This window comes from Sorex araneus, chromosome 4 (assembly GCF_027595985.1).
Source record: "Sorex araneus isolate mSorAra2 chromosome 4, mSorAra2.pri, whole genome shotgun sequence".
Lineage (NCBI taxonomy): Eukaryota > Metazoa > Chordata > Mammalia > Eulipotyphla > Soricidae > Sorex > Sorex araneus.
This window is the reverse complement of record NC_073305.1, coordinates 77,131,151-77,154,595: the sequence shown is the minus strand read 5'-3', so window position 1 is coordinate 77,154,595 and position 23,445 is coordinate 77,131,151. Positions and strand designations below refer to the sequence as shown.

The 23,445-nt window shown below is 56.3% G+C and overlaps 2 protein-coding genes across 2 annotated transcripts; both read right to left on the bottom strand.

Moving 5' to 3' along the window:
* Positions 1-1,553: 1,553 nt before the first annotated feature.
* On the bottom strand, positions 1,554-11,292 carry CNPY3 (canopy FGF signaling regulator 3). The gene is made up of 6 exons (XM_004605802.2): positions 11,026-11,292; positions 6,480-6,603; positions 5,089-5,185; positions 3,227-3,349; positions 3,011-3,128; positions 1,554-2,257 (listed from the first exon to the last, which is right to left on the bottom strand). The coding sequence occupies exons 1-6, from the start codon at positions 11,174-11,176 to the stop codon at positions 2,049-2,051; spliced, it is 822 nt and encodes a 273-aa protein (XP_004605859.1). The 5' UTR covers positions 11,177-11,292; the 3' UTR covers positions 1,554-2,048.
* A 3,739-nt stretch (positions 11,293-15,031) lies between these two features.
* PTCRA (pre T cell antigen receptor alpha) lies at positions 15,032-22,896 on the bottom strand. Its single transcript, XM_055136686.1, has 6 exons — positions 22,833-22,896; positions 20,362-20,421; positions 19,328-19,648; positions 17,476-17,520; positions 15,170-15,327; positions 15,032-15,085 (listed from the first exon to the last, which is right to left on the bottom strand). Exons 1-6 carry the CDS (start codon positions 22,894-22,896, stop codon positions 15,032-15,034), a joined length of 702 nt encoding a protein of 233 aa, XP_054992661.1.
* Positions 22,897-23,445: the final 549 nt, after the last annotated feature.

Sequence of the window (23,445 nt, the reverse complement as noted above, 5' to 3'; positions counted from 1 at the left end):
TGGAGCCCGCCCTACTGCGTCCCCACCGGTGGGTGTCACCAGCCGTTCCCAGGGGTGCCGCTGGAGAGAATGGTCCTCTGCACACGTACCTCACATCCCCAGCCCACAGGCCCAGCTGGACACGTGTCCCACCCTGCAGGTGGGTGGAGCTCTTGTGCCAATCGGGGTTCACCGAGGGTCCCCCCAAGTCAGGCAGATACGAGCTTGGGCAGCCCCTCGCCCGATGGAGGGCAGGCGGGGAGAGGGGGAGACAGGACGCCCCAATCCTGCCTCCAGCTTTTCCAGGCTGCACTGAGGGCAACACAGCTGACCTCTAGAAGCTGCAGGGTCAGGTCAGCAGCCACAGGTCAAAGGGCAGAGCCAGAGCCCTGTTTCCCCCAGTGGGGATTGGGCTGCCTGGTCACTCCCCAGCCGGACACAGGGACAGGCCTCTGCCCTGTCCTGCAGTGAAGAGCAATGAGGCTGGAAGGAGAGGGGAGTGACCAGTACCTCGGGAGGGGAGACGAGCCCCCAGATCCTGGCAAGGCCTGGAGGGAGGCGGCAGCCTGGAACCAAGGCCAGGAAGGAAGGGGTTCAGCTAACCCCCCCTCAGATCCAGGAAGGGCCCAGAGAGGTGAGGGGCTAGAAACCCTTGCCTCCCCCCAAAAAAAGTGTCAGAGAACCGGTTCTCAGGCACTGAGGTCAGGGAATAAAACATTTCTGGCGTATTCTACTGTGACCCCTGGTGGCCCTAAGCTGGGGAGGGAAGGGGCCGAGTCCAGGCTGGGTGGGTGTGTGCGCCTGACCCCAGGGGTGCATCCGGCAAGGCGAGAGGAGTCAGTGCGGGGCCCAATGCTGCTCCCCCCTCCTTTCCCACCAGGAAGGGGTTAAGACCGAGAAACCAAGTCTGTTAGGAGCAACACCTGGGCAGGGGGCGCCCGATGCATCAGGCTGGGGGAGACACAGGTGTCTGTGAACCTGGGTCAGCTGCTGCCTCGGTTTCCTCTCCAGTGGGTGGGGCAGAGCGTGGTCCGGGTAAAGGTGCAGCGCTGGGTACACACAGCCCAGGTCATCACTCTGCTCAGGCTGCCCCGGCCCTGCCCTTGGGGCACATGGGACGAGGGTGGCCCCCAGCCCGCTGTCCCTCCCCTCTTCCGAGAACACGATGTAACCAGCCCTCCTGGTGGGGGGGACTGGGAGGTCCTCCCCTCCCTCCGGCCAGGTTCTGGGCACACAGTGAGGAAGAGCAGCGACCAGCGGTGGCCCCCAGGAAACAAAGTCAAGGTTCAAGAGCAGCAGGCCAGGCTAGGGCACGGGGGAAAGGGCGCAGGCACCAGTCAGCACTTTATACAACAGACCGGAAGGCTTGGGGGGAGGAGAGGGCAGAGGGCAGCGGGGGCCAGGCGGAGACGGCAGCAGCTGAACACGCTGCCCCCCAAAACCAGGCGCTCTCCGCCACCCCAGTCGGCAGGAAAGAGGGCGGCAGTGACTGCTCGCCCCCGCCCCCAAGGCTGGCAAAGGCAGTGACAGGGCTCCCCTCTGGGGGCGGAAGGGGACTCAAAAACCCGAACAAAAAAGGCCAAAACGTTTTACTGTTGTTTTTTTTCTTTCTTTTTGGGTGACACCCAGCGATGCTCAGGGAATGATCATTCCTGGCTCTGTGCACAGGATTACTCCTGGCAGTGCTCAGGGAACCACATGGAATGCTGGGAATTGAACCCAGGTCGGCGGCATACAAGGCAAATGCCCTACCCGATGTGCTACTGCTTCAGCCCCCAAAATGTTTTACTCTGTGAGCCCTGGACAGGGCCAGGCAGAGCACTGGTGTCCAGACGGGGAGGAATGGGCCGGGCTGCAGTCTTCCTTCACTGTGGGGGGCGGGGGAGACAGGGCAGGGCCCCCCTCAGAGAGTTCCTGAGGGCTCCTGCCCCTTGAGTCACGTTCTGGCCAGGGGGGCTGCCCGGGCCTTGTGCAGCCAGCGTGTCCATCCCTCCCTCTCGGGCGCCCGCCGAGGTCCGTGTCGCCGGCTTCCAGGTCAGGGGTCTCATTCCAGGAACTCTGGGTCGGGCTCAAAGCTCATCGTGGGGGCTGTGTGTGAGGGGGGACGCCTTCTGGATGCCCTCCTCCTCCTCGTCCTCAGGGCTGGGGTCCCCCAGCTCCTTCCGCTGCTTGCTGCCGCCGCCCGCCGCCTTCACCCTGCTGCTCTTCTTCTTGGGCTTCTTCCCTCCCAGCGCCGCCGTGTCCCCCTTCTTGCCCGACCACTGCTCAGCCAGGCAACCTGGGGTGAAGAGGACACAGCCCCTCAGAGACGGGCTGGAGCACACGCCTCGCGTGCATGGGGCCAAGTCAATCCCCGGCACCACAGAGTCCCCTGCGAACTGTGAGGCGTAACCTGGTGGCTCTGGTGGCCAACTCAGTGCCGAGCATGGACAGGTCTGCCCCAGGGGGCAGAGTCCTGCCGGGAGCGGCCTCGGAGACCTTCTTCTCCCCCGTCAATAAAGGGCTGGCAGTCGTGAGCCTGGCAAAACCCACGCCCCAAGTTCCATCCCTACAACCCCCAGCAACACAGTGGTGGTCCGAGTAGGGCCTCGCCTCCGGGCCCACCCGGCTGAGCCCACCAGGAGCTGGCCGGAGCACCCTGGGGGGCTACAGTGCGGGGTGTGAGCAGAGACAAGGGAACGGCCATTGAAAGGGGTGCCTCTGGGGGGCCCGCAGGCCCATCTGGGGCAGCTGAGTGACCCACACGGCCTTTTGTCGGGGGATGGTGGCAGTGGGACTGGCCGGCTGTGCTCAGGGGTCATGCCTGGTGGGGACTGAACAGAGCCTGCATCCTCACCTCCGCGTCGTCTCTCTGACCTTCAGTGCCTCCCCCTAACCCCCGCAGCTTTTTCTGTTGGCCTGGGGGTGCTGGGGGGAACCGCACGATGCTTGAAATGGAGCCCAGGGTGCCCTTACCTCACCCCGCCACCCTGTCCCAGAGCTGATACCGTGTCCCTGACTTCCAGCTCTTCTTTCCTCGGGCCCCACTTACTGGTGTCCTTGCCCTTCAGAACGTGGTTGGCACACAGGAACTGGGTCAGGTCCTCCTCCTGGTGGTTCCGGTACCAGTCCTCGATCACCTCCTCGAATTCTTCCACCAGCACGTCACACTGTGAGGCATGATACCCGCCATGGGCACCAGCTCCCCAGAGGGGCGCCCCAGACTGGGGGCCAGGGCTGGTGACCGCCTGCTGGGAAGGGCCCCTACCTGCTTCTTGAGGTCAGCCACCTCCGCCGAGGTCTCGTTCCACAGCTCGTAGGGGATGTCCATCACCACCTTGACCCCTTTGTGGACCAGATTGTGCAGTGTCTCAAAGGTCTCCGACATGCCCTGGAAGGGACAGACGTGAGAGGCTGTGGGAGCAGGTGCTGGAGGCCCAATGGCCCAGCGCCCCCAGCCTCCTCCACTCACCTCGCCCTCCCCCAGCACAGGCCCGCCTCCCGCCCAGCCTCAGGCCCGCTCACGACAGGCTGGTCTCAGCTCCCTCCCTCGGCTGAGGACAGGCTGGAAGGACCAGACAGGACGGAGTGATGGAAATGACTCTGGCAGGCCAGAATGACAGCGGGGAGGGGGTTGGCCTTGCAAACTCGGGTTCAATCCCCGGCATCCCACAGGGTTCCCCTGAACTCCGCCAGGAGTGATCCTTGAACACAAAGCCAGGAATAAGTCTTAAGCACTGCAGATGCGCCCCCGCCCCTAACAAACAATATTTCTGCCTGATGCTCTGGTCTGCTTTCCACGTCAGCGAGGAGGCAGGAGAGTCCGTGCCTGTATCGACACCCGACTCCATCCTTCCTTCTTGCACAGGCAGGGCAAGTGCTCACATATTCTGCGCACACGTGCGGTGCTGGGGATGAGACCCAGAGCCTCACATGAGACCTGCCGCTGTCTCTCGCCCGAAGCCCAGGTGCCTACACTGCTCCTGTTACTGAACAACATGCCTCGAAGGTCAGATGGCTCAAAGGGCTAAGGCATGTGGTTTACAAGGCGGGAATCCTGTGTTCAATCCCTGGCACCACATAGTCCTTAGACACCACTGCGGTAGCCCCCAAACAAACCCCCAACGCCCCCTAAGTTGACTCTCAGGGTCAGGGAGATAGCTCATGGAAATTTTTGTTGGCGGGGTCTGGGGGCTGGTATGGGGCCTCACCCGGAGGTGCTCAAGGGCTATTCCTGATCCATGCTCAGGAGTGATGGTGCCCAGGGCCACAGGCCACGCCTGGGATGGAATGCACACGGCCTCACCCTGCACTCTCTCTTCCCTGGACCACAGCTCAGGTCTCGCACAAACCCAAGTCTGACCCCGGAAACTGCAGGGCCACCTGTGCTGCTGGAAGTGAGCACTGAGCCCTGAGCAAGCTCAGGTGGCTCAAATCCACCTTCACGCTTGTGTTCCCCTCAAAAACTACACCTACACCTCGGAGAACTGCTGAGCTCCTCGGAAAAAGCACTGGTTGTTTCTGCCTCCACAGCTGCCCATCAGGCCACTCGGCGGAGCTCACCCCCGCCCTGCCTGCCCACAGCGGCGGGTCCTTCTAATCTGGGGGCTACGGAACAGCACTGACAGGATTTTTAGACTGGAGCAAACGTGAGTGTGTGACCAAACTCAAACGAGTTTTAAAGCTCAGACCTAAGACTTCTGCATCATGAGAGGATCCCTCGAGGGCCTGGACCCCGTAGCCAGAAGAGCCTGTCAGGGAGGCTCTGACGATAGAGACCGAGACCCCCAAAGAGAGGGGCAGTTCTCCCCGGCCAGTGTGGTCCCTGTCCCCTCAGCACACCCATGGGAGGAGGGGGCCGTCATCCCCCCAATGCCCCAGTGATGGTCAACTTAGGACCTCCCTTTCCTGCACACCCTGAGCTCTCCTCAAGGGGGTCCCACCTGGTGATGCTCAGGGCCTGAAGGACAGGCCCGGCCATCCTAGGTGCGCCTGCTAGCCCGGGGGCAGGAGGTGAGCAGGCAGGAAGGGACTGGGAAGAGGGCAAGGAAGGGGGTGCCGGGGGCAGAGCTGCAGACTCCCCAGCTCTGAGCAGGCCCCCCGGGGATGAGGTCCAGGAACAAATCCAACCTTGGCAAAGCGGTTGCTGCCCGTCCTCTCCTTGTGCAGGCTATAGTCCAGGAGCCTCTTGCAAATGGTCTCCGTGACTTCGATTAAGCGTAAGTCCCTGCCGAGACAGCAGCACGAGAGGGACTGAGCTCCCGTCCTTGGCCCCTCGGGTCAGCGGTCCGACCCTCCAGCCCTGCTACCCCGACACCTGCGCATCTCACCAACGGCGAGTCAGAGCTGGAGGGAGGATAGGTCATCTGGTCTGGGGGCTGAGATGCTGGAACACAGACCAGAGAGACAGAATTGGAACAGCTCCACCACACGACTCGCTATCACGTTAAATGAGTCAGCGTCGGGGGGGGGGGTTGTTTTTTGTTGTGGGGGGTCACACCCAGTGATGCTCAAGGCTTACTCCTGGCTCTATGCTCAGGAATCACTCATGGTGGTGCTCGAGGGACCACATGGGGTGCCAGAATCAAACCCTCACTGGCAGCTTGCAGGGCAAGCACCCTGCACAAGTTCTCCAGCCCCCAAAGGTTTTGTTTTTTAAAATAAAGCAAGTATATCAAAACTGGATGCTAAAAACCTACAACTGAAAAAAGGAGATCAGTTGTTTTTTTTTTCTTTTTGGGTCACACCCAGCGATGCACTAGGGTTACTCCTGGCTCATACACTCAGGAATTACTCCTGGCGGTGCTTAGGAGACCATATGGGATGCTGGGAATCGAACCCGGGTCAGCTGCGTGCAAGGCAAATTGCCCTACCCGCTATCACTCCAGCCCCAGATCATAGTCATTGATAGAAATTTGCTTGTTTTTAATATTTATGCCTGGCAAAATTAGAAGTCAGACACTCCAGGCTGGGGTTATGGCTCTGTGGCAAAAGTATGCCTCACATGTGAGGCCGTGGGTTTGACCCCCTGCACCAAAAGGAAGAAAGGATACAAGGAAAGAAGGGAGGGAGGGAGAAGGAGAGAGAAAGGAGAGGGGGAGGGAGGAAGGTCGGAGAGGGTAGGAGAGAGAGAGAGAGGAGAGAAAGCAGAAAAGAGATAGAGGAGAGAGAGAGAAAGAGAGAGGGAGAAAGAGAGAAAGAGAGGGAGAGAGGAGTAGGTTGCTTCTAATCCTAAGACTCAATATTTTCAAAAACTGGTTCATGAGATTCAAGAATCTGGGAGTCCCCAATGAGGTGCAAAGGCCTTGCTTTCTAGGGTGACGGAAACCCCAGAGGAGCTACTGGATTCCATGGTCACAATGGCTGGGGGCAGCAGCAGTGGGCAAACAGCCTTGGCCAGAGTGACCTTCCTCTGGCGTATACCCTTCTGCAAGGACGATGGGCACCTCGGAAGCCCCGGAGGCCCCAGGAAAAGAGCCCAGGAGCAGAGCAGCCTGGCTGCTGGGCCCCAAGCCACTTACGATTTTGTGTACTTGACCCCAGAGGCCTTCCGGTCCAGGATGCCGTAACCCGTGTCAATCACCTCCTTGGTCTTGCCAGTCTCCTCAAAGGCCGACTTGAGCTCTACAGCGACGTATTTACACACTGGGGAGGGAAGCGGCACAGCCCACTGAGAAGGGGCACATGTAACAGCACAGCCCACTGAGAGGTGTGTGTGTGTGTGTGTGTGTGTGTGTGTGTGTGTGTGACCCTAGCCCACTGAGGAGGGTGTCTCTGTGTGTCTGTCCTCTGTGTGTGTGTGTGTGTGTGTGTGTGTGTGTGTGGTTAACTCAGCCCACTGAGAGGGGTGTGTCTCTGTGTGTCTGTGCCTGTGTGGTTAGCTCAGCCCACTGAAAGGGTGCAGGCTTTCAGAGAGTGTGTGTGTGTGTGTGTGTGTGTGTGTGTGTGTGTGTGTCCCCAGCCCACTGAGGGGGGTGTATCTGTGTTTCTTTTTTTTGCTTTTTGGGTCACACCCGGCGATGCTCAGAGGTTACTCCTGGCTCTGCACTCAGGAATTACCCCTGGCGGTGCTCAGGGGACCATATGTCGGCCGCGTGCAAGGCAAACGCCCTACCCACTGTGCTATCGCGCCAGCCCCTGTATCTGTGTTTCTGTGCCTCTGTGTGTATGTGTTTGTGTGTCCCCAGCCCACTGAGGAGGGTGTATCTGTGTTTCTGTGCCTCTGTGTGTGTGTGTGTATGTGTGTGTGGTTAGTTTCCAGCATAGGGGAGGGAACCAGCACAATCCACTGAGGTGTGTTTGCATGTTTTTGTGTGTGGCTAGCTCCCAGCACTGGAGGGAAATGGCTTATAGACCACTGAGGAGTGTGTGTCTGTGTTTTCTGTGTTTGTGTGTGTGTGTCTGTGTGTGTGAGGCTAGCTCCCAGCACTAAGGAGGAAATGACACAGTCCATTGTGCATCTGAAGGGAGCCAGCTCCCAGTGTGCAGCCCCCCTGGGGCACTCTCGAAGGGCTGGGTGCTTGCTGGGGCGGGGAAGGAGTCAGCATCACAAACCTTGTGCAGTTCCTTGGGAGGATCTGGATCCACTGTCCTGTCTACTTTTGGCCCTGACCCTATGTGAATTCATTTCGCCCAACCTTCCTCCAGCTCCTGCCCCTAGCCTGTCTCATTTTAAAGTTTTCAAACATACCGAAAATCTAAAGGGGTGATGTTAGTGATCTATCACAATCTCTCACTAATAGATAATATCGAATGACTGTTTGCCAAGCCCCTCTGAAAGTTGCAGGAAACACAGTGCTGATGCCGCTACTGAGCGTGTTATCTCATAGCCGGAGAACAAGGATCTCCTACATACCCAGACAACTAAGGGTACCCAGGAACCAAGAAAGATTCCTCTATCATCTAGCACTCAGTTCATACTCAAAAGCCCTTTCTATTCCCCAGATGTCTTTTTTCTTTTCTTTTAGATACAATACCGCAATGTGTTTCAAGCATACAAACATCTTTTTCCCAGATCTTTTAAAAAATCTTTTTTGTGTGGTTTGGGGCCACACTCTGCAAGGCTCAGGGGTCATTCCTGGTTCTGCACTCAGGAATTACTCCTGGCAGTGCTCGGGGGACGATATGAGATGTTGGGGAAGAACCCAGGTCTGCCGTGTGCGCAGCAAGCATCTGACCTGCTGTACTTTCACTCCAGCCGCCATTATCTTTTTGATCCCTGTCATTTGATTATGCCTGATTTCCTGTACTGTTTCAACTGCTCCCTACTCCTACCGAGTGAATCTGCTCCATCCCTGCAGGGGCCTTGCTTCCTCTCTTTTGTACAGCTATTTTCTCACTTCTTTTCATTATCTTTCTCTTTTTAAACTTCTTGCTTGTGTTTTGGACCACACACATGACTGGGCGTGGGGGGCCTATGGAATCAAACTGGGGATCGAACTCAGGTCGGCCGTGTACCCGCCGTCTGCACTATCACTCTGGGTCCTCATCCTTTCTCATTTTTAAGCAACTTTGCTGAGGGTCAGGCACTGCCTAGGGAAACAAACATGAAAAAAAGGTCTTTCAGATAACAGAAAAGAAGAAAATTCAGGCAAGTAATTACTATGGTGTGAGGAGTGAGGCCTAAGGAAAGTTGCCTTATGCCTGCTAGGGACCTTCGTACCCCTTCTCCCAATCTCCCCTAAAAGCATCCTCCCCCAGGAAGTCCTCCTGGACTAATTCTGCCTGCTCTCAATTTTGTTTTTGGGCCACACCAGCAATGCCCAAGGATTAGTCCTGGCTCTGCTAGAGGGGATCACATGGGGTGCCGAGCAAGTGCCCTACCCGCTCAACTACTGCTCTCTCCCTGCCTGCTCACAATTTTATGTGGGCCTCTGCACGAAGCGTCCTCACGAAGGGCCTTGAGTCATCTCTCATCGCTCCAACTTGACTGCAAGGGAAGCTGCGCATCGCATCCAGAACTGACTCCACCTTCCCCTCATCCAGCCTCCATGTCGAGACCCTGAGAACGAGCGCTGCTGAGGAGACCTTAGCTGCAGTCGAGCAGCTTCTGAAGCCTCTGCAGGAAACGGGTTTCAGACCACGGTCTGCACAGGTCCAGTGCCAACGAACAGTTTGGTAGGAAACCAATTCACCGCCCAAACAAATAGCCCGGAGGCCTGCTCGGTGAAAATTTTATGATATGTATGTTAAGAGATGGCACAGGGAACTTTGGAGCACATGAAAATGCCAAAATACAAGCTAGTGGGCGCAGAGCCTACATGAACTGTGGCCGCCTCTCCCCAGGGCCATCTGGGCGTCTGCCCCCTTTGTCCTGCGTGGTGCAAGCTCACCATCATTTTGGCTCCTCGGCCCCCTTCTCCCACGCCTGTGCCCCCACCCCCCCAACACCTCGAGCTTGTAGTGTTCCAGGCCTGGGGGAGGAGGTAGTTGGAACCCATCAACCCAATATTTCTTTTATTCCCATCACCCACAACCTGGCTTCTATACTTCCAAGCCTTCCTCCCTCTTCAAGACCCTCTGAGGATCCCACGCAAAACGAGACTTGGAGAAGACTCGTGGCACCAACCCCAGCCGCTCCCAGACATGCTCCGCCTCCTTCCTCTGTGCCTAGGCCTGTCCACTCTGGTTTCTGGTCCAGAAGTGGGCCAGCTGCAGCCTCCAGGAAAAAAGTGCAACAGTGATGAAGAAAAGGAAACAGGAGGGGCTGGAGAGATAGCTGAGTGGCCCAGGCGCTTGCCTGGCATGCACGGCTGACTGAGGGTTTGATCCCTGGCATCTCTGCCAGAAGCAGTTATGAGTGAAAAGTCAGGAGTTGAGCACCACTGGGTATGGCTCAAAAACAAAAACAAACAAAGAAAAAAAAAGAAGAAGAGAAAAAAGGAAAAAGAAAGGGACAATCCAGGGAGGAAGCTTGAGTTCAAGTTGGCCAAGTAATCATCTGAGGATCCCAAATCCTGCTTAAATGACACCAGATCATCACCTACAAATGGAGGATGGCTACGCCCATCTCTACGTTCCCTGTCCTGAGCTTCCACAAGCCCATGAGGACAGGGAAGGGGAAGAACTGGAACCTTCTCAGGATGACTGGAACAGTTGAGGCCCAGTGGTATGAGAACGAGAGAGAAAGGAAGAGAAAAAGAAGTGAAACCCTCAAAGGCTATCTTTAAACTAAAGCACTAAAGCAAGAAAGGAAATCGCCCCAGGGAGGGAGGGAGACTGGGGAGCCCCCCCCCCCAGCATCTCCCTTTTCACTGGCCAAGGGCAGGGTTTCAGTCTACTCCCTCACACCCTCTTCCCCTGTGATGCTCAGGGAACATCTAACCTGCTGGAGGCTTTGAACTGGGGTGAATGGGATTAAAGGCCAACTTTGGGATGTGGGCAGGAAGGAGGAGGAAAAACAAAAAAAGGAAATAGCAGGGGGGAGAAAAAGTTGGCCCTCCCGGTCCTGGATGGCCCTGGCCAGGGGCTCCAGGGGGCCTGCCCTTCTCTCTACCCACCCCCCAAGTACCCCTTAGCTACCCTTAAGTCTTCCGGAATCTCTGCCCCCTGCAGGACCCTAAAAAGGTTCTATCCACCTCCACATAGGGAGGAGACAGCCCGCACGCCCCCCAGCAACCCCGTCTGTCCGTCCGGGGGGTGGGGAGAGGGAGACACACGAGGTGGTGGTCAGGGCATCAATTCTCGGGGGGCCTCTGCGTCCCTAGACGAGGCGGATGGCTCTTTTCACTTCCCCAAACTCGCCCCCCCCCCGCCCGCCCTCCGCCGTGGCTTCGTGTGCCGGACCCTCCGTGGTTTACCCTTTTATTTCCACTTCTCCTGCCGGAGCTCACACCATTTTCGTCTGGGCCCCAAGACCTCCCTCTCGCCCAGCCGCCCAGAGAGCAGGACCCGATTCTCCTCCCCGAGCCCAGCGCAGCGTCCAGCACCCCGGGCGAGCGGAGGCCGCAGGGCTCCCGGCACACAGTGGGGTGCAGGGGGTGCAGGAGGCGCGGGGGGCGCAGGGGGTGCAGGGGTGCAGGGGCCCCGCCCCTCCGCCCCAGCCTCCCGCGGGCCCCGCCCCCTCACCTTCGCATTTGCTGGGCAAGCGGACCCAGTCGGTCTCCTCGGCGTGGGCCGGGCTCGGGCCCAGCTCCGGGGCGGGCAGCAGCAGGAGCAGAGGGAGGAAGAGGAGACAGCCGGGCCCGGGCCGGGGCGCGGGCTCAGACAACCGCTCCATGGCCCAGCCGGACCCGACCCCGCAGCACCAGGCTGCTCTTCCTCCTGCTGCGCGCGCTCCGCTGCGGCTGGGACTCGCTTCCGGGGCTGCACACGTGCCTCGGCGTCACCACGGCAACGGCCAGCCCTCCCCCCCGCGCCTCCCCCCGCGCCCGCGGCCCGCCCTCACTGACCGCGTGGCCAATGGGCTTCTCGGGGCTTGCCCGCTGGCGAATGGGAGCAACAAGCTTCTTTACTTTTCTGCCAATGAGAGGGCGCATGGTGTCTTCATTGACCAATGGCAATATTTTCCCACCCTCTTTGGGCGGAGCTAGAGGACCCCGAGTGCGGAGAAGAGGCCGGGCGCTGGAACTAGGGAGATGCCAGAAGTGTCCCTTTCATTGCCTCTCCATGTCCTTGCACGTCGCTTCCGGGCCTTTTAATATTTCATGAATATTAAAATTGTTGCCGTTGCTCTTGTTGTTAGGCTCAGTCACCCTAATCGGCGCTGTGTGTGACACCAGAGGACTCAGTCCTCAGCCTTAGTGTTTTATAATCCGTCCCGCTGAGAACTGGAATAAATCACCAATTCTCGAGCCTCAGTTTCCACCTGTAGGATGAGAACATGACCCTCCTAGATGCTGTTCGGGGCTTACCTGTTGCTGGGAAGCGCAAATAGGTTACTGGAAGTAAAACTTACTGCATCAATGGAACTCAATGCACTGATTCCCTATTTTAGCTAGCAACCAAGCGTTGGTTGCCCTGGAAACTTTCAGTCCTTTCTGCCAGAAGTCTGGGATGTGGCTAATGGGACCTGTATTGCCCTTCCATCTTTCCGGCAACTACAGGGTGCTGGGCCAGAAAAGTCCCCCTATGAGCCATCATGTGTGTCCTCCAGGCTCTCAATGAGCACACAGGCCAGCACTGTCACTCAGGGAAGCAAATCCCAGTTTGGAGGTGAGTTGGGCTGCTGGAAGCCTCACGTTGCAGTGCTCAGGTCTTACTCCTTACTCTGTGCTCAGAGACCCCTCCTGTTGGTGCTTGGGGGACCATATGTAGGGTCAGAACAGAATTGGGGTCAGTTGTATGCAAAGCAAGCACCTAAATTTCTGTTCTTTTTGTTTGTTTGGTTTTTGGGTCCACACCCTTATTTTTTTAATTTTTATTTTTATTGAATCACTGTGAGATAGTTACAAGCTTTCATGTTTGGGGTTCACACCCTTGTGCTCAGGGATGACTCCTGCTTCTGTGTTCAGAAACTACTCTTTTTTTTTTTTTTTGCTTTTTGGGTCACACCCAGCAATGCACAGGGGTCACTCCTGGCTCTGCACTCAGGAATTACCCCTGGCGGTGCTCAGGGGACCATATGGGATGCTGGGAATCGAACCTGGGTCGGCCGTGTGCAAGGCAAACGCCCTACCCGCTGTGCTATCACTCCAGCCCTCAGAAACTACTCTTGGCAAGGGCTTGGAGGACCATGCAGGGCCCCAGAGATCAAACCTGGGTTAGCCGCCTGCAAGGCAAACACTCTATCCGCTGTACTACCTCTTTGGCCTCAGCCTCTGTTCTCTCACTCTGTTCCTTGACCGTAGTTTCTTGTAGAAGACAATTGCGTGGGTGACAAGGCATTTTGGAGAGGCAGAAGTCGTGAAAGTAGAATTTCATGATGCAAAGGGTCATGTCATCTCCCTTTCCCAAGGTTCTCTGTTTTTTAGACTTCTGAGAACTTGTGAAGCCTATATGCTGGCCTCACTGTGGCCTTTGATTTACCTGGGCCCTGAGCCTTCCTGGAAACAGTGGCAGACTTCAAGGTCCTGGATGGCTTCGGGGCACTGGGGCAAGTGGAGAGGAAGTGAGAAGCTGCATTAGTTGGCTCAGCTGCCAGGCTGAGAACTGGGATCACGGCCTAGAGAAAGCTTGAGTAGACAGCTGGACACAGCCTCACCCCAACTCAGAACCCCCCCCCCCCCCGCAGTGAAGAAGGAGCAGGCCCAGGAGTTGGGTGACGCCCTCTTCCTCTCTAAAGAATCCATCAGAGGGGCCAAAGAGATAGAATGGGGTCAGGCTTGCCTTGCCCATGGCTGGACCTGGTTGTATACCTGGCACTGTGTGTGGTCACTGAGCACAGGAAAGAGTAGCCCCCGAATACTCCAGAGTCGGGACTAGCCCTGAGCACCACTTGGTGTAGGCACCACCCGTGCCCCCCACCCCACCGCCCACGCCTCATGAACAAGGAAAATAGAATAATTAAAAAAGTGGAAAGTTTCCTTACAGACTGGTGAAAGATGGGCAGCAGAGAAGACAATGAGGGTTTTGTTTTGAGGGTTCTGGGGTGCATGTGGTGCTGGGAATTGAAGCCAGGACCTCACATAAGCAAGGCATGTACTCTGCCCCTTTGAGCCATTCCCAGGACTGATGGGGAGGGTTTTCATAGGACAGCAGCTAACAGGGAGCAGAAGCACTGGAGGGGCCTTTGAAACCACAGGCGTGTTGTGGGGGGCAGGGGAGGCTTTAGTGCACCACACCCAATTCCCCAGGGAGTAGACTAGGGGAGCACCACCGACCAACCCAGGGAAGACTGGGGGGCACTTCTGGGTTTATGAGGGAGTTCTAAGAGATTCTCTGCAGGGGCCAGAGTGATAAGAGTGATTGCTTTGCTCGAAGCTGACTGGAGTTCAGTCCCTGGCATCCTATCTGGTTCCCTGAACCTCACCAGGAGTGAGCCCTAAGCGCAAAGCCAAGACTCAGCCCTGAGCACTGCCGGGTGAGACCCCCCAAAACCAAACCAAACAAACAAACAAAAAAACCACCAAACCAAAAGATTTCCAGGTTGTTTCCTGGAGAGGAACCTCGGGGAAAGGCGTGGGTTTCTTGCCATCCCCACGGGCAAACAGGCACATGGGACCTGCTCATTGTGGGCACTTCAGGTTCTGTAAATACCAGAACCCTCTTAGGATACAAAACCAAAGATCTCTTGAGCACTTGGCTCCTGTAGCTTCAATGAATATTTGTCGGATGAATAATGGCTCTTAATTGATTAATAATGTGTAAGTTTGGAATTAGCATCCATGCTTTTGGCATGGGACATGAGACCATGATGGGGGAGGGGGGGATTCGGGTACTGCTCACTTCTGTCGAGTCTGGACAAGAACACACTTCAGGCTTTGCGCCCCACCTCCCCTGTTCCCAGGCTCCATGCCCTGACCTCTCACAGAGGTTGGGGGGGGGGGGGAGGAGTCCCTTGGGTGGGTGCCCCATACCTAGCAGTACAGGGGAGAAGGTAGAGGCGGGGAATCATCCTTCCCAACCCCAAACCTCACTCTGAAATTTCCCAGGTCCCCTTCAGAGAGCCCCCTTCCTCCAGGGAGACCACTCCGATTCAACCTCCTCTAAATCCGCCAAATTCTTCCTTCTAAGAATACACAGGAATGGAGAGTTTTGGTTTTTCTTTAATGACCCTGTGAAGCAAGTAAGTTCTCTAATTGTTCTCAAATGCCTCAGCTCTTGGGAGGACCATCCCCTTTGAGAAGCTACCAGTTTGGGGGCGAGGGTACTAGGGGTAAAGGTTGCATGTGGCCCACTGAGGTTCAATCCCCGGCACCCCATATGGAGCCCCGAGCACCTCCAGGAGTGATCCCTGAGCGCAGAGCCAGGAGTCAGCCCTGAGCACCATGGTGTGTGGCCAAACGAACTGAAAGGAAAGACACTAGCTTTTTCCTTGGAAAATCCTGCGTCTGAGGGAGGAGACAGGGTCCTGCGCGCTCCAGTCTGCAGGAGGAGGGAGGCCCCGGGCAGGAACGACGGGCGCCAGTCCCGGGCACGGCCCCGCATCCGTGCCAGCGCCTCCTCCTCCTCCCTGCAGCGCGGGGCTCGGGGCCTAGGGATCCCGCGGGTCGGCGTGAACCCGGCGGCCCATCCGGGCTTGGCAGCGCTGGCAGGCGGGAGCCGGTGAGCCCTCGGCGCGGGGTCGCCCCATCCCGGCGGGTAGCGCGGCGGGCCGGGGCAGGAGTGGGCGGCGCGGGCGCGGGGCGGGCCGGGGCGCGGGCGGCCGGGCCGGGCGCGGGCGGCCGGGCGGGGCGCGGAGGCAGCCGCAGGTCAGAAGCACGTCCAGGAGCAGCAGCTTGAAGAGCAGCAGCCGCAGCGCCCCCAGCTGCAGCGCCAGGCCCCGCGTCCCTGCGGGCGGGCGGGGGACGGCGTGAGTGCGGGGGTGGGGCTCCCGCGCGCCCCTCCCCCAGGTCCCGCGGAAGCCCTGCCCGTTTCTTTGCGGGGTGCGGTGTTGGGTCACACCCAGCGGTGCTCAGGACCTACTCTGCACTCGGGGATCACCCCTGGCGGTGCTCAGGGAACCCTAGGGGATGCCGAGAATCGAACCTGGATCGAACGCGGGGAAGGCAAGCGCCTTACCCGCTGCTCTACCGCCCAGGCCCCAAGTTAGGACAACTTGCTCAGCTTCAGTTTTCAGATATCGGTGATTGGGTTCTTGGTTTTGGATTTTTTTTTTTTTTTAGGGGGGACGGGGGTGCTGTCACATCCAGCGATGCTCCTGCTCTGCACTCAGAATCACTCCTGGTGATGCTCAGGGAACATATGGGGTGCCGATGGTCAAACCCCAGTCTGCCGCGTGCAAGGCAAACGGTCTACCCGCTGTACTATCTCTTAGCCCACCACCCCACCCAACCTGATTCACACCCCACCCTTACAGGTCACATTTGCATGTGCCTTAGGGCAAGGAAGTGACTCAGGTGATAGCACCTGCCTTGTATGTGCCAGGCCTGGCTCAGCCCCCCTCTTAGCCCCCCCCACACCTGGCACCCAAGAAGAGAGAAATTAATAGCAAATCCTTCTCTAGCCTTCACTGTATCCCTGAGCGTGGTGGGGATATGGGGTGGGGAGCAGGTAGGGAGGGGAGGAGGCAGGGAGAGAGGCAGGAATTAGTATTCAGTGGAGGAGAGAGCCAGTTCAAAATTTTTTCTTTTCTTGTTTATTTTAGTGGAGGGAAGGTGCAAGGTTTGGGCCACACCCAGAGGTGCTCAGGGTTTACTGGCTCTGTGCTCAGGGATCACCCTGGCGGGGTGCAGGGTGCTGAGGACTGAGCTTAGGGAGGCCACATGCAAGGCAAAAGCCTTCATGCCATGCTGCCTCTCGGCCTCTGCTGCTCTCTTGCTTGCTTCCTTGTTCTTTCTTTCTTTTTCTTTCTTTCTTTCTTTCTTTCTTTCTTTCTTTCTTTCTTTCTTTCTTTCTTTCTTTCTTTCTTTCTTTCTTCCTTTCTTTCTTTTTGCTTTTTGGGGCACACCTGGCGATGCACAGGGGTTACTCCTCATGCAGTCAGGAATTACTCCTGGCGGTGCTTGGGGACCATATGGGATGCCGGGAATCGAACCCGGGTCGGACCCTGGTCCACCACGTGCAAGGCAAATGCCCTACCTGCTATGCTATCACTCCAGCCCCTTCTTTCTTTCTCTTTCTTTCTCTCTTTCTTTCTCTCTTTCTTTCTCTCTCTCTCTTTCTTTCTTTCTTTCTTTCTTTCTTTCTTTCTTTCTTTCTTTCTTCCCCTTCCTTCCTTCCTTCCTTCCTTCCTTCCTCCCTTCCTCCCTCCCTCCCTTCTTCCCTTCCTTCCTTCCTTCCTTCCTTCCTTCCTTCCTTCCTTCCTTCCTTCCTTCCTTCCTTCCTTCCTTCCTTCCTTCCTTCCTTTCTTCTCTCTCTTACTCTTTTTCTTGCTTCCTTCTGTGAATGGAAACCCAGGGCCTTGCTTTAATTATTTAATTTTGTTTACTTAATTTTTGCAGTGTGGGGATCAAGCCTAGGGCCTCACACTAGGGTGAAGCAAGTACTCTACCCCTGAGCTTCATGCCCGCCCTTCAGAATTCTGTTTCATGGCTGTTGAGCCCCCCTGCAGACAGCTCCCACTAATCCCCCGACACACACTAGGCTGCAGTGCTATCCCACTTCGCCTTCCTGTCAGCTCTGCCTGTGCCTCTCAGCTGGGGTCGGGAGATGGGGAGACTGAGGCCCAGGCTAGCAGGTGTCCCAAGCCAGCAGGGCAGGCTCTTCAAAGATGACCCCCTGGGACCAGAGGAATAGTACAGCGGGAAGGCATTTATTTGCCTTGTATGCAGCCAATTTGGGTTCCGTCCCTGACATCCCACATGGTCCCCCAGCACCGCCAGGTGTGATGCCTGAGCACAGAGCCAGGAGTAAGTCCCTGAGCACCACCAGGCATGGCCCCCAAACAAAACACAAAGAAAGACACCCACCAGGCAGTGAGTGGAACCCGTTAGACCAGAACCGAGCAGCACCTGAGGCCGTGATGCCCATACTCACCTGTGAGAGGCTCCCAGAAGCAGATCCTGGCTGAGGAAGGCTCTCCTGTGGGACAGGGAGGACAGGGAGTGAGTGATAGGTGATGCCACTCCCTACCCCTGCTGTCAGGACCAGCCCCAGGTTAGCTGATTAGGGCAGGGGCGAGGCAGGGAAGCACTGGACACGGATCCGCAGCTGCCACTGAGCCCCTCTCTGCATATCTCTGAACCCCACCCTGCCTGCCTCTTTCTGCACCGGGCCCTGCGCTCTGCAGGAGGAAGGCAGGATGCTTATTCAGCAAACATCTCCACTGGGAAGACAACAAATGTAACACAGTCCAAAGACAGGGAAGCAGCCAGCTGGTGGTTCGGAGAGGACGTGACTTGGGACGAGTTATTCAACCTCCCCATGCCTGCAAAATGAGGGAAATATATGACCTAGCTCAGACACAGGAAATGTCTAGCACAGAGCAGAGTAGTAACAGTAAGTATTGTTGTGTGTTTGCTCCATATTTATTTATTTATTTATTATTGGTTTGGGAGCTATACCTGGCAATCAGGGGTTACACTCAGAAATCCTGGTGGTGCTCGGGGGACCAGATGGGATGCTAGGGATCAAACCTGGGTGGGCCTGGTGCAAGGAAAGAGCCTTACCCCGCTGTGCTATCTCTCCAGCCCTGTGCTCTGTATTTAATGCTTGTGTGGTTCTGATGGACTGGAGCGATAGCACAGCGGGTAGGGCGTTTGCCTTACACTCGATCGACCTGGGTTTGATTCCTCCGTCCCTCTTGGAGAATCCGGCAAGCTACCGAGAGTATCCTGCCTGCATGGCAGAGCCTGGCAAGCTACCGGTGGCGTATTTGATATGCCAAAAACAGTAACAAGAAGTCTCACAGTGGAGATGTTACTGATGCCCTCTCGAGCAAATCGATGAACAACGGGATGACAGTGCTACAGTGCTACAACGGTTCTGATAGGGTCTCATATATATGCCAATCTATGGATATAATTATGAACCCTAGAGCTGGGTATTTTTAATATTTTACTTTTGTTTTTGACCCACACCTGGTGATGCCCAGGAGTTACTCCTGGCTCTGTGCTCAGGAATTATTCCTATCAGTGTTTGGGGGACCATATGGGTTATCAGGGATTAAACCCAGGTTGGCCACTTGCAAGGCAAATACCCTTCCCACTGTACTATCTTTCTTTCCCCTATAGATTTTTTTCGGTTTGTTTTTGGGTCACATCCAGCGATGCACAAGCATCACTCCTGGCTCTGCACTCAGGAATTACCCCTGGCGGTGCTCAGGGAACCATATGGGATGCTGGTATCAAACCCAGGTCGGCTGCTCGCAAGGCAAATACCCTACCTGCTGTGCTATCACTCCAGCCCCAGGTTTTTTGTTTTGTTTTGTTTTGTTTTGTTTAAGCCAGGGATTGAACTCAGGGCCCCACACATGCAGAACAGGGTTCTACCTGTCCCCATCTGTATAGCTATTACCCTTGCCATTATGGCCTCCTTGGACCTGTATATATGTATAGATTTTAGGGGGGACCACTTGAAAGTCATGCATCAGAGCTTAGCATGGGATAAAATGCCACAGCTATAGATCCCAGCACTCAGGGCCTGCACCGCCCCTGCTCTGAGCCCGAGTGTCACCTTACCTACATAGTCTGCATTTGGGCACCCTCCTGCATCCTGGCCCCCTACCACCCTCACCTGCATGGTCAGAATTTGGGCATCCCTCCTTCGTCCTGGCCTCCCTCCCACCCTTACCTTCATAGTCTGCGTTTGGGTACTCCTCCTGTGTCCTGGCCTCCCTCCCACCATGGCTTGGCTCCAGGCATGGGGAAAGGGCAGGGCGCGTTCCCACCTGACAGCTGGAGGGGCCGCGTGCTCCAGCTCTGGTTCCTGTGCTCTGGCCCCGTGTGGCACACCAAGGACTCCCAGACTGCCAAGTCCTCAGAGGGCAGGGAGAGCTGAGCCAGGCCAGTCCAGGTGCCGTCCGCTGCCGGGGAAGGGCCGTAGGTGAAGGCATCCAGTGCGCTGCCATTGGCAGCTGAGAACCAAATGGGGCTCTCGAGGTGAGGGGGGCCCACATTGAGGACCAGGCAGACCACCAGTGTCTGTGGCTTCCCGTCTACCAGCAGTGTGATGGGTGGGGCCAGAGAGGGAAGGGGGTTGCCACCTAGACCTGCAAGAGAGCAGGCAGCTGTGGGTACCCGCTCCCCGCACGCTTCCCTGCCAGCATCCTGCAGTCCTCCCACCAACCTTCTAGCATCCTGCGGTCCGTCATTCCGACACATCTAACCTCCCTCCCTTCCCTTCATCTCTGTCTGTCTCTTCACCCACCATTCATCATTCCCATGTTTCTTCTCTCTTCTTTTTTTTTTTTTTTTGGGTCACACCTGGTGATGCTCAGGGGTTACTCCTGGCTCTGCACTCAGGAATTATTCCTGGTGGTGCTCAGGGGACCATATGGGATGCTGGGAATCGAACCCGGGTCGGCCACATGTAAGGCAAATGCCCTACCCACTATGCTATTGCTCCAGCCCCCCTTGTTTCTTCTCTGTTATGATTTTTGGGGGGCCACCCCCAGCAGTGCTGAGGGCTTACTCCTGGTCCTGTGCCTAGGGATCACTCCTGGCTGGGCTTAGGGGACCAGAGCTGGTGATGAGAAAGACAAGGGCACTTCCCACTGTACTATCTCTCCCGCCCACAGCCGTTCTTTCTATCTTCCATCTATATATCCATCCATCCATCTGTCCATCTCCGATCAGATCTGAACCTTCCTGTGCCCGATGCTAGGGACAGTCGAGATGACAACATTGATGAAGATGGTCCCTGCCATCCAGAACTCAGTGCCCTGGACAAGATAGCAGCTGCATCGGCAAATGTTTCTCATACCTGGATGTGTCCACCTCAGGAGTGTGGTTCCTTCTGGAGAGGAAGGAACGGAAAAGGGAACTGAAATGAGAGGAAGGTGATTTCAAATGAATCTGTAACTTTTTGTTTCTCTGATTCAGAGCTGGCAACATTTAAACCATTGGTTAATCTCGGTGGATTCTGCATGTGTGTTTGTTCTATTATTCTCTGTACCCCCTACCCCCACTCTCAGACAGCAGGCAGTGCTCTGGGCTTATTCCTCACTCCTGGAGGGGAACCCTGTGATGCTGGGGATCAAATTGGGTTGCAAATGCCCTACTGTACTAGAGCTCCAGCCTCTGATCTCTGTACTGTTTTGGGGAGAATCTCAACCAATCAGGAGCCTCCTGCAGGCAGTGCAGGGACCAAACCTGGGGCTCTCACATGCACCCAGCCACTTAAGCATCTCTAAGGCTCAATTCTCTGTTCTTCTGTGTATACTGTTTTGTTTTGTTTTTTAGGGCACCTGGAGGTGCTCAGGGCTTTCTCCTGGCTCTGTGCTAGGATCATCCTGGCGGTGCTCAGGAGACCATGTACAGTACTGGGGATCAAAGGGGGATTGGTTGCTTAGAAGACAAGGCCTTACTCCTGTACTATCTTTCCAGCCCAGTAATACTTTGAAAACAGAATCATTTAGGGCCAAAGACACAGCGCAGAGCTAAAGTTCCTTGCCTTGCATGCTGCTGACCCTGGTTCAGTCCCTGGGACCACATTCAATCCCTGAGTACCTCCAGGAGTAAGCCCTTAGCACTTCTGGGTGTAGCCCCCAAACAAGACAAACCAAAAAAGTATTGTTTAACTATAATTCACGTACTATAACATTAACCTATTTAATCTGCATATTATTTTATAATTCAAACACAAAAATGAGTTATGTGCAAACATCTGTCCTAGTTTTCAGAATAATCCAGATTTACCACAACTTATATTAGTAAAAATTACTAATGTACAGCATGCTACTTAACATGCAAAATGTCATTTTTGAATAAACAGATTTTTTTGTATAAATAAAATATCAAAGATTAAAACCTACAAGCAGAGAGACAGTACAGGGTTAAGGCCACTGCCGTGCACCTGGCTGACCTGATTTGATCCCTGGCACCGTGTATGGTGTCCCAGGCCCCAACAGGAGTGATCCCTGAGCACAGAACCAGGAGTCAGCCCCGAGCATAGCTGGATATAGCCCACACACCAAAAATAAAAATAATTTAAAATGATGGCTATAAAATGCCAGTAAAATGGATATTAATATTAATAAGATACTGTGAACAAAGGGACTAGAGCAGGCGAGGAGTGAGCTCCCAGGAACCCCAACCTCCCAAGCTTTTTTACACTTGTAGAGTTCAGCTTCCACCTTCTACAGGAAGTCTCCCAGGACTGCTCCTCCTGACCCTACTGCTTCCTTCTCGGGCCTCCTGTCAGGGCTCTCCCCGCCCCCTAATGGTGGGGTGTTTTTCCTAGACAGGAAGGGGGGTAGGGGAGGAAGGGGGAGACCACCTTTAGATCAAGCCCACAGCAGACTTCCCCGCCCTGACCACACACGTGAAAACGTGAACATGCTCACAGGTGAAGCTAGATTTTTTTTTTCCTTTTCAGGTCACACCCAGCGATGCACAGGAGTTACTCCTGGCTCTACACTCAAGAATAACTCCTGGCGGTGCTGGGGGACCATATGGGATGCTGGGAATCGAACCCGGGTTGGCTGCGTGCAAGGCAAACACCCTACCCGCTGTGCTATCATGCCAGCCCGAAGCTGGATTTTTCCAAACGCCAGCCTTCATCTCCAGAGGCTCGGGGGTAAGTACCCCTGGAAGCCACTGACACTCAGATCCCAGTACCCTTGAAGCTTCTCCTGAACTCACTGATAAGGGGGTGGGGCAGGATGACAGGAAAGGCCATGGCCAGGTCACCAGGCCAGTCACCCCAGCCCCTAGCACACAGCCATGCCCCACAGCTCTCAACCCCCTGCCCTGGCTCCTGTTTCTCTCTCCTCCGGAAAGTGGAGGTCCCCCTGAGGTGCTGGGAGCCAGCTGCAGACCTGAGCCATGTGGGCTGGGATAGAGGCACCCACAGCAGTGATGCCCCCTCCCCCGTTACCCACCAGGGGCACCAGGGCAGCAGGACATTGGGGCCCAGGTAAAGATGCTGTTGGGGCCGGAGTGAGAACACAGGAGGGAGGGCATTTGCCTTGCAAGCAGTCAACCCAGGTTTGATCCCTAGCATCCCATCTGGTTCCCTGAGCACCATGCCAGGAGTGATCCCTGAGCACCAATGGGTGTGACCCCAAAACAAAAACAGAGTAAAGGAGCCAGGAGGTCAAGGATAGAAAGACATGAGACCCTCCCTGGTATAGGCCCCCAAAGTCTCTGCCCTGCGGCCCCCTGATTCCCAGAGCTGGAGAGAGGGGTCCCAGGTCGCTGACACCCAGAGCGAGGAAGGCAAGAGGGGCTCACCTGTGGGCAGGGCCGGACACCGGAGGGCCAGGAGAAGCAGGAGCCAAGGCCCAGGCCTGGCCATGGTCCCCCTGGGGTGCCAGGAGCCAGCCGCAGGCCTGAGGCATGTGGGCTGGGGAAGAGGCACCCCAGCACTGACGCCCAGGACACAGGCCCAGCTGCACCTCAGCCCTTGACTCAGCACTCTGCCCTACCCCCAGCCTGGCCCCCAAACCCAGCCCTCCAGGGTGCCGCTCCCACAGCGCACCTGGACCTGGCTGCCCACACTCCTGCCCCCTGCCTCTGGCCCTGCAGCGGGAGATAGCATGAAGCCCTGCGTTATGGCCCCACGCATGCCCCTTCCCGCAGCCCCTGTGAGCGCCACCCTGCAGCCCAGCCCTCTGAGGGCACTTGGTCAAGCCACACAGCTGACTGCCCTATCCCCAGGTGTGCATGCTGTTCCACCCCCCCGCCTCGTATTATTATTGTTGTTATTACTATGGTTGGACTGGGGCCCACACTCGGCAGTGCTCAGAGGCTGCTTGGTGCTCAGAAGTGAACCTGGCCATGCTCAGGGGGATGGTATGTGGTGCCAGGCATCGAATCAGGGTCAACTGTGTGCAAAGCTCACTCC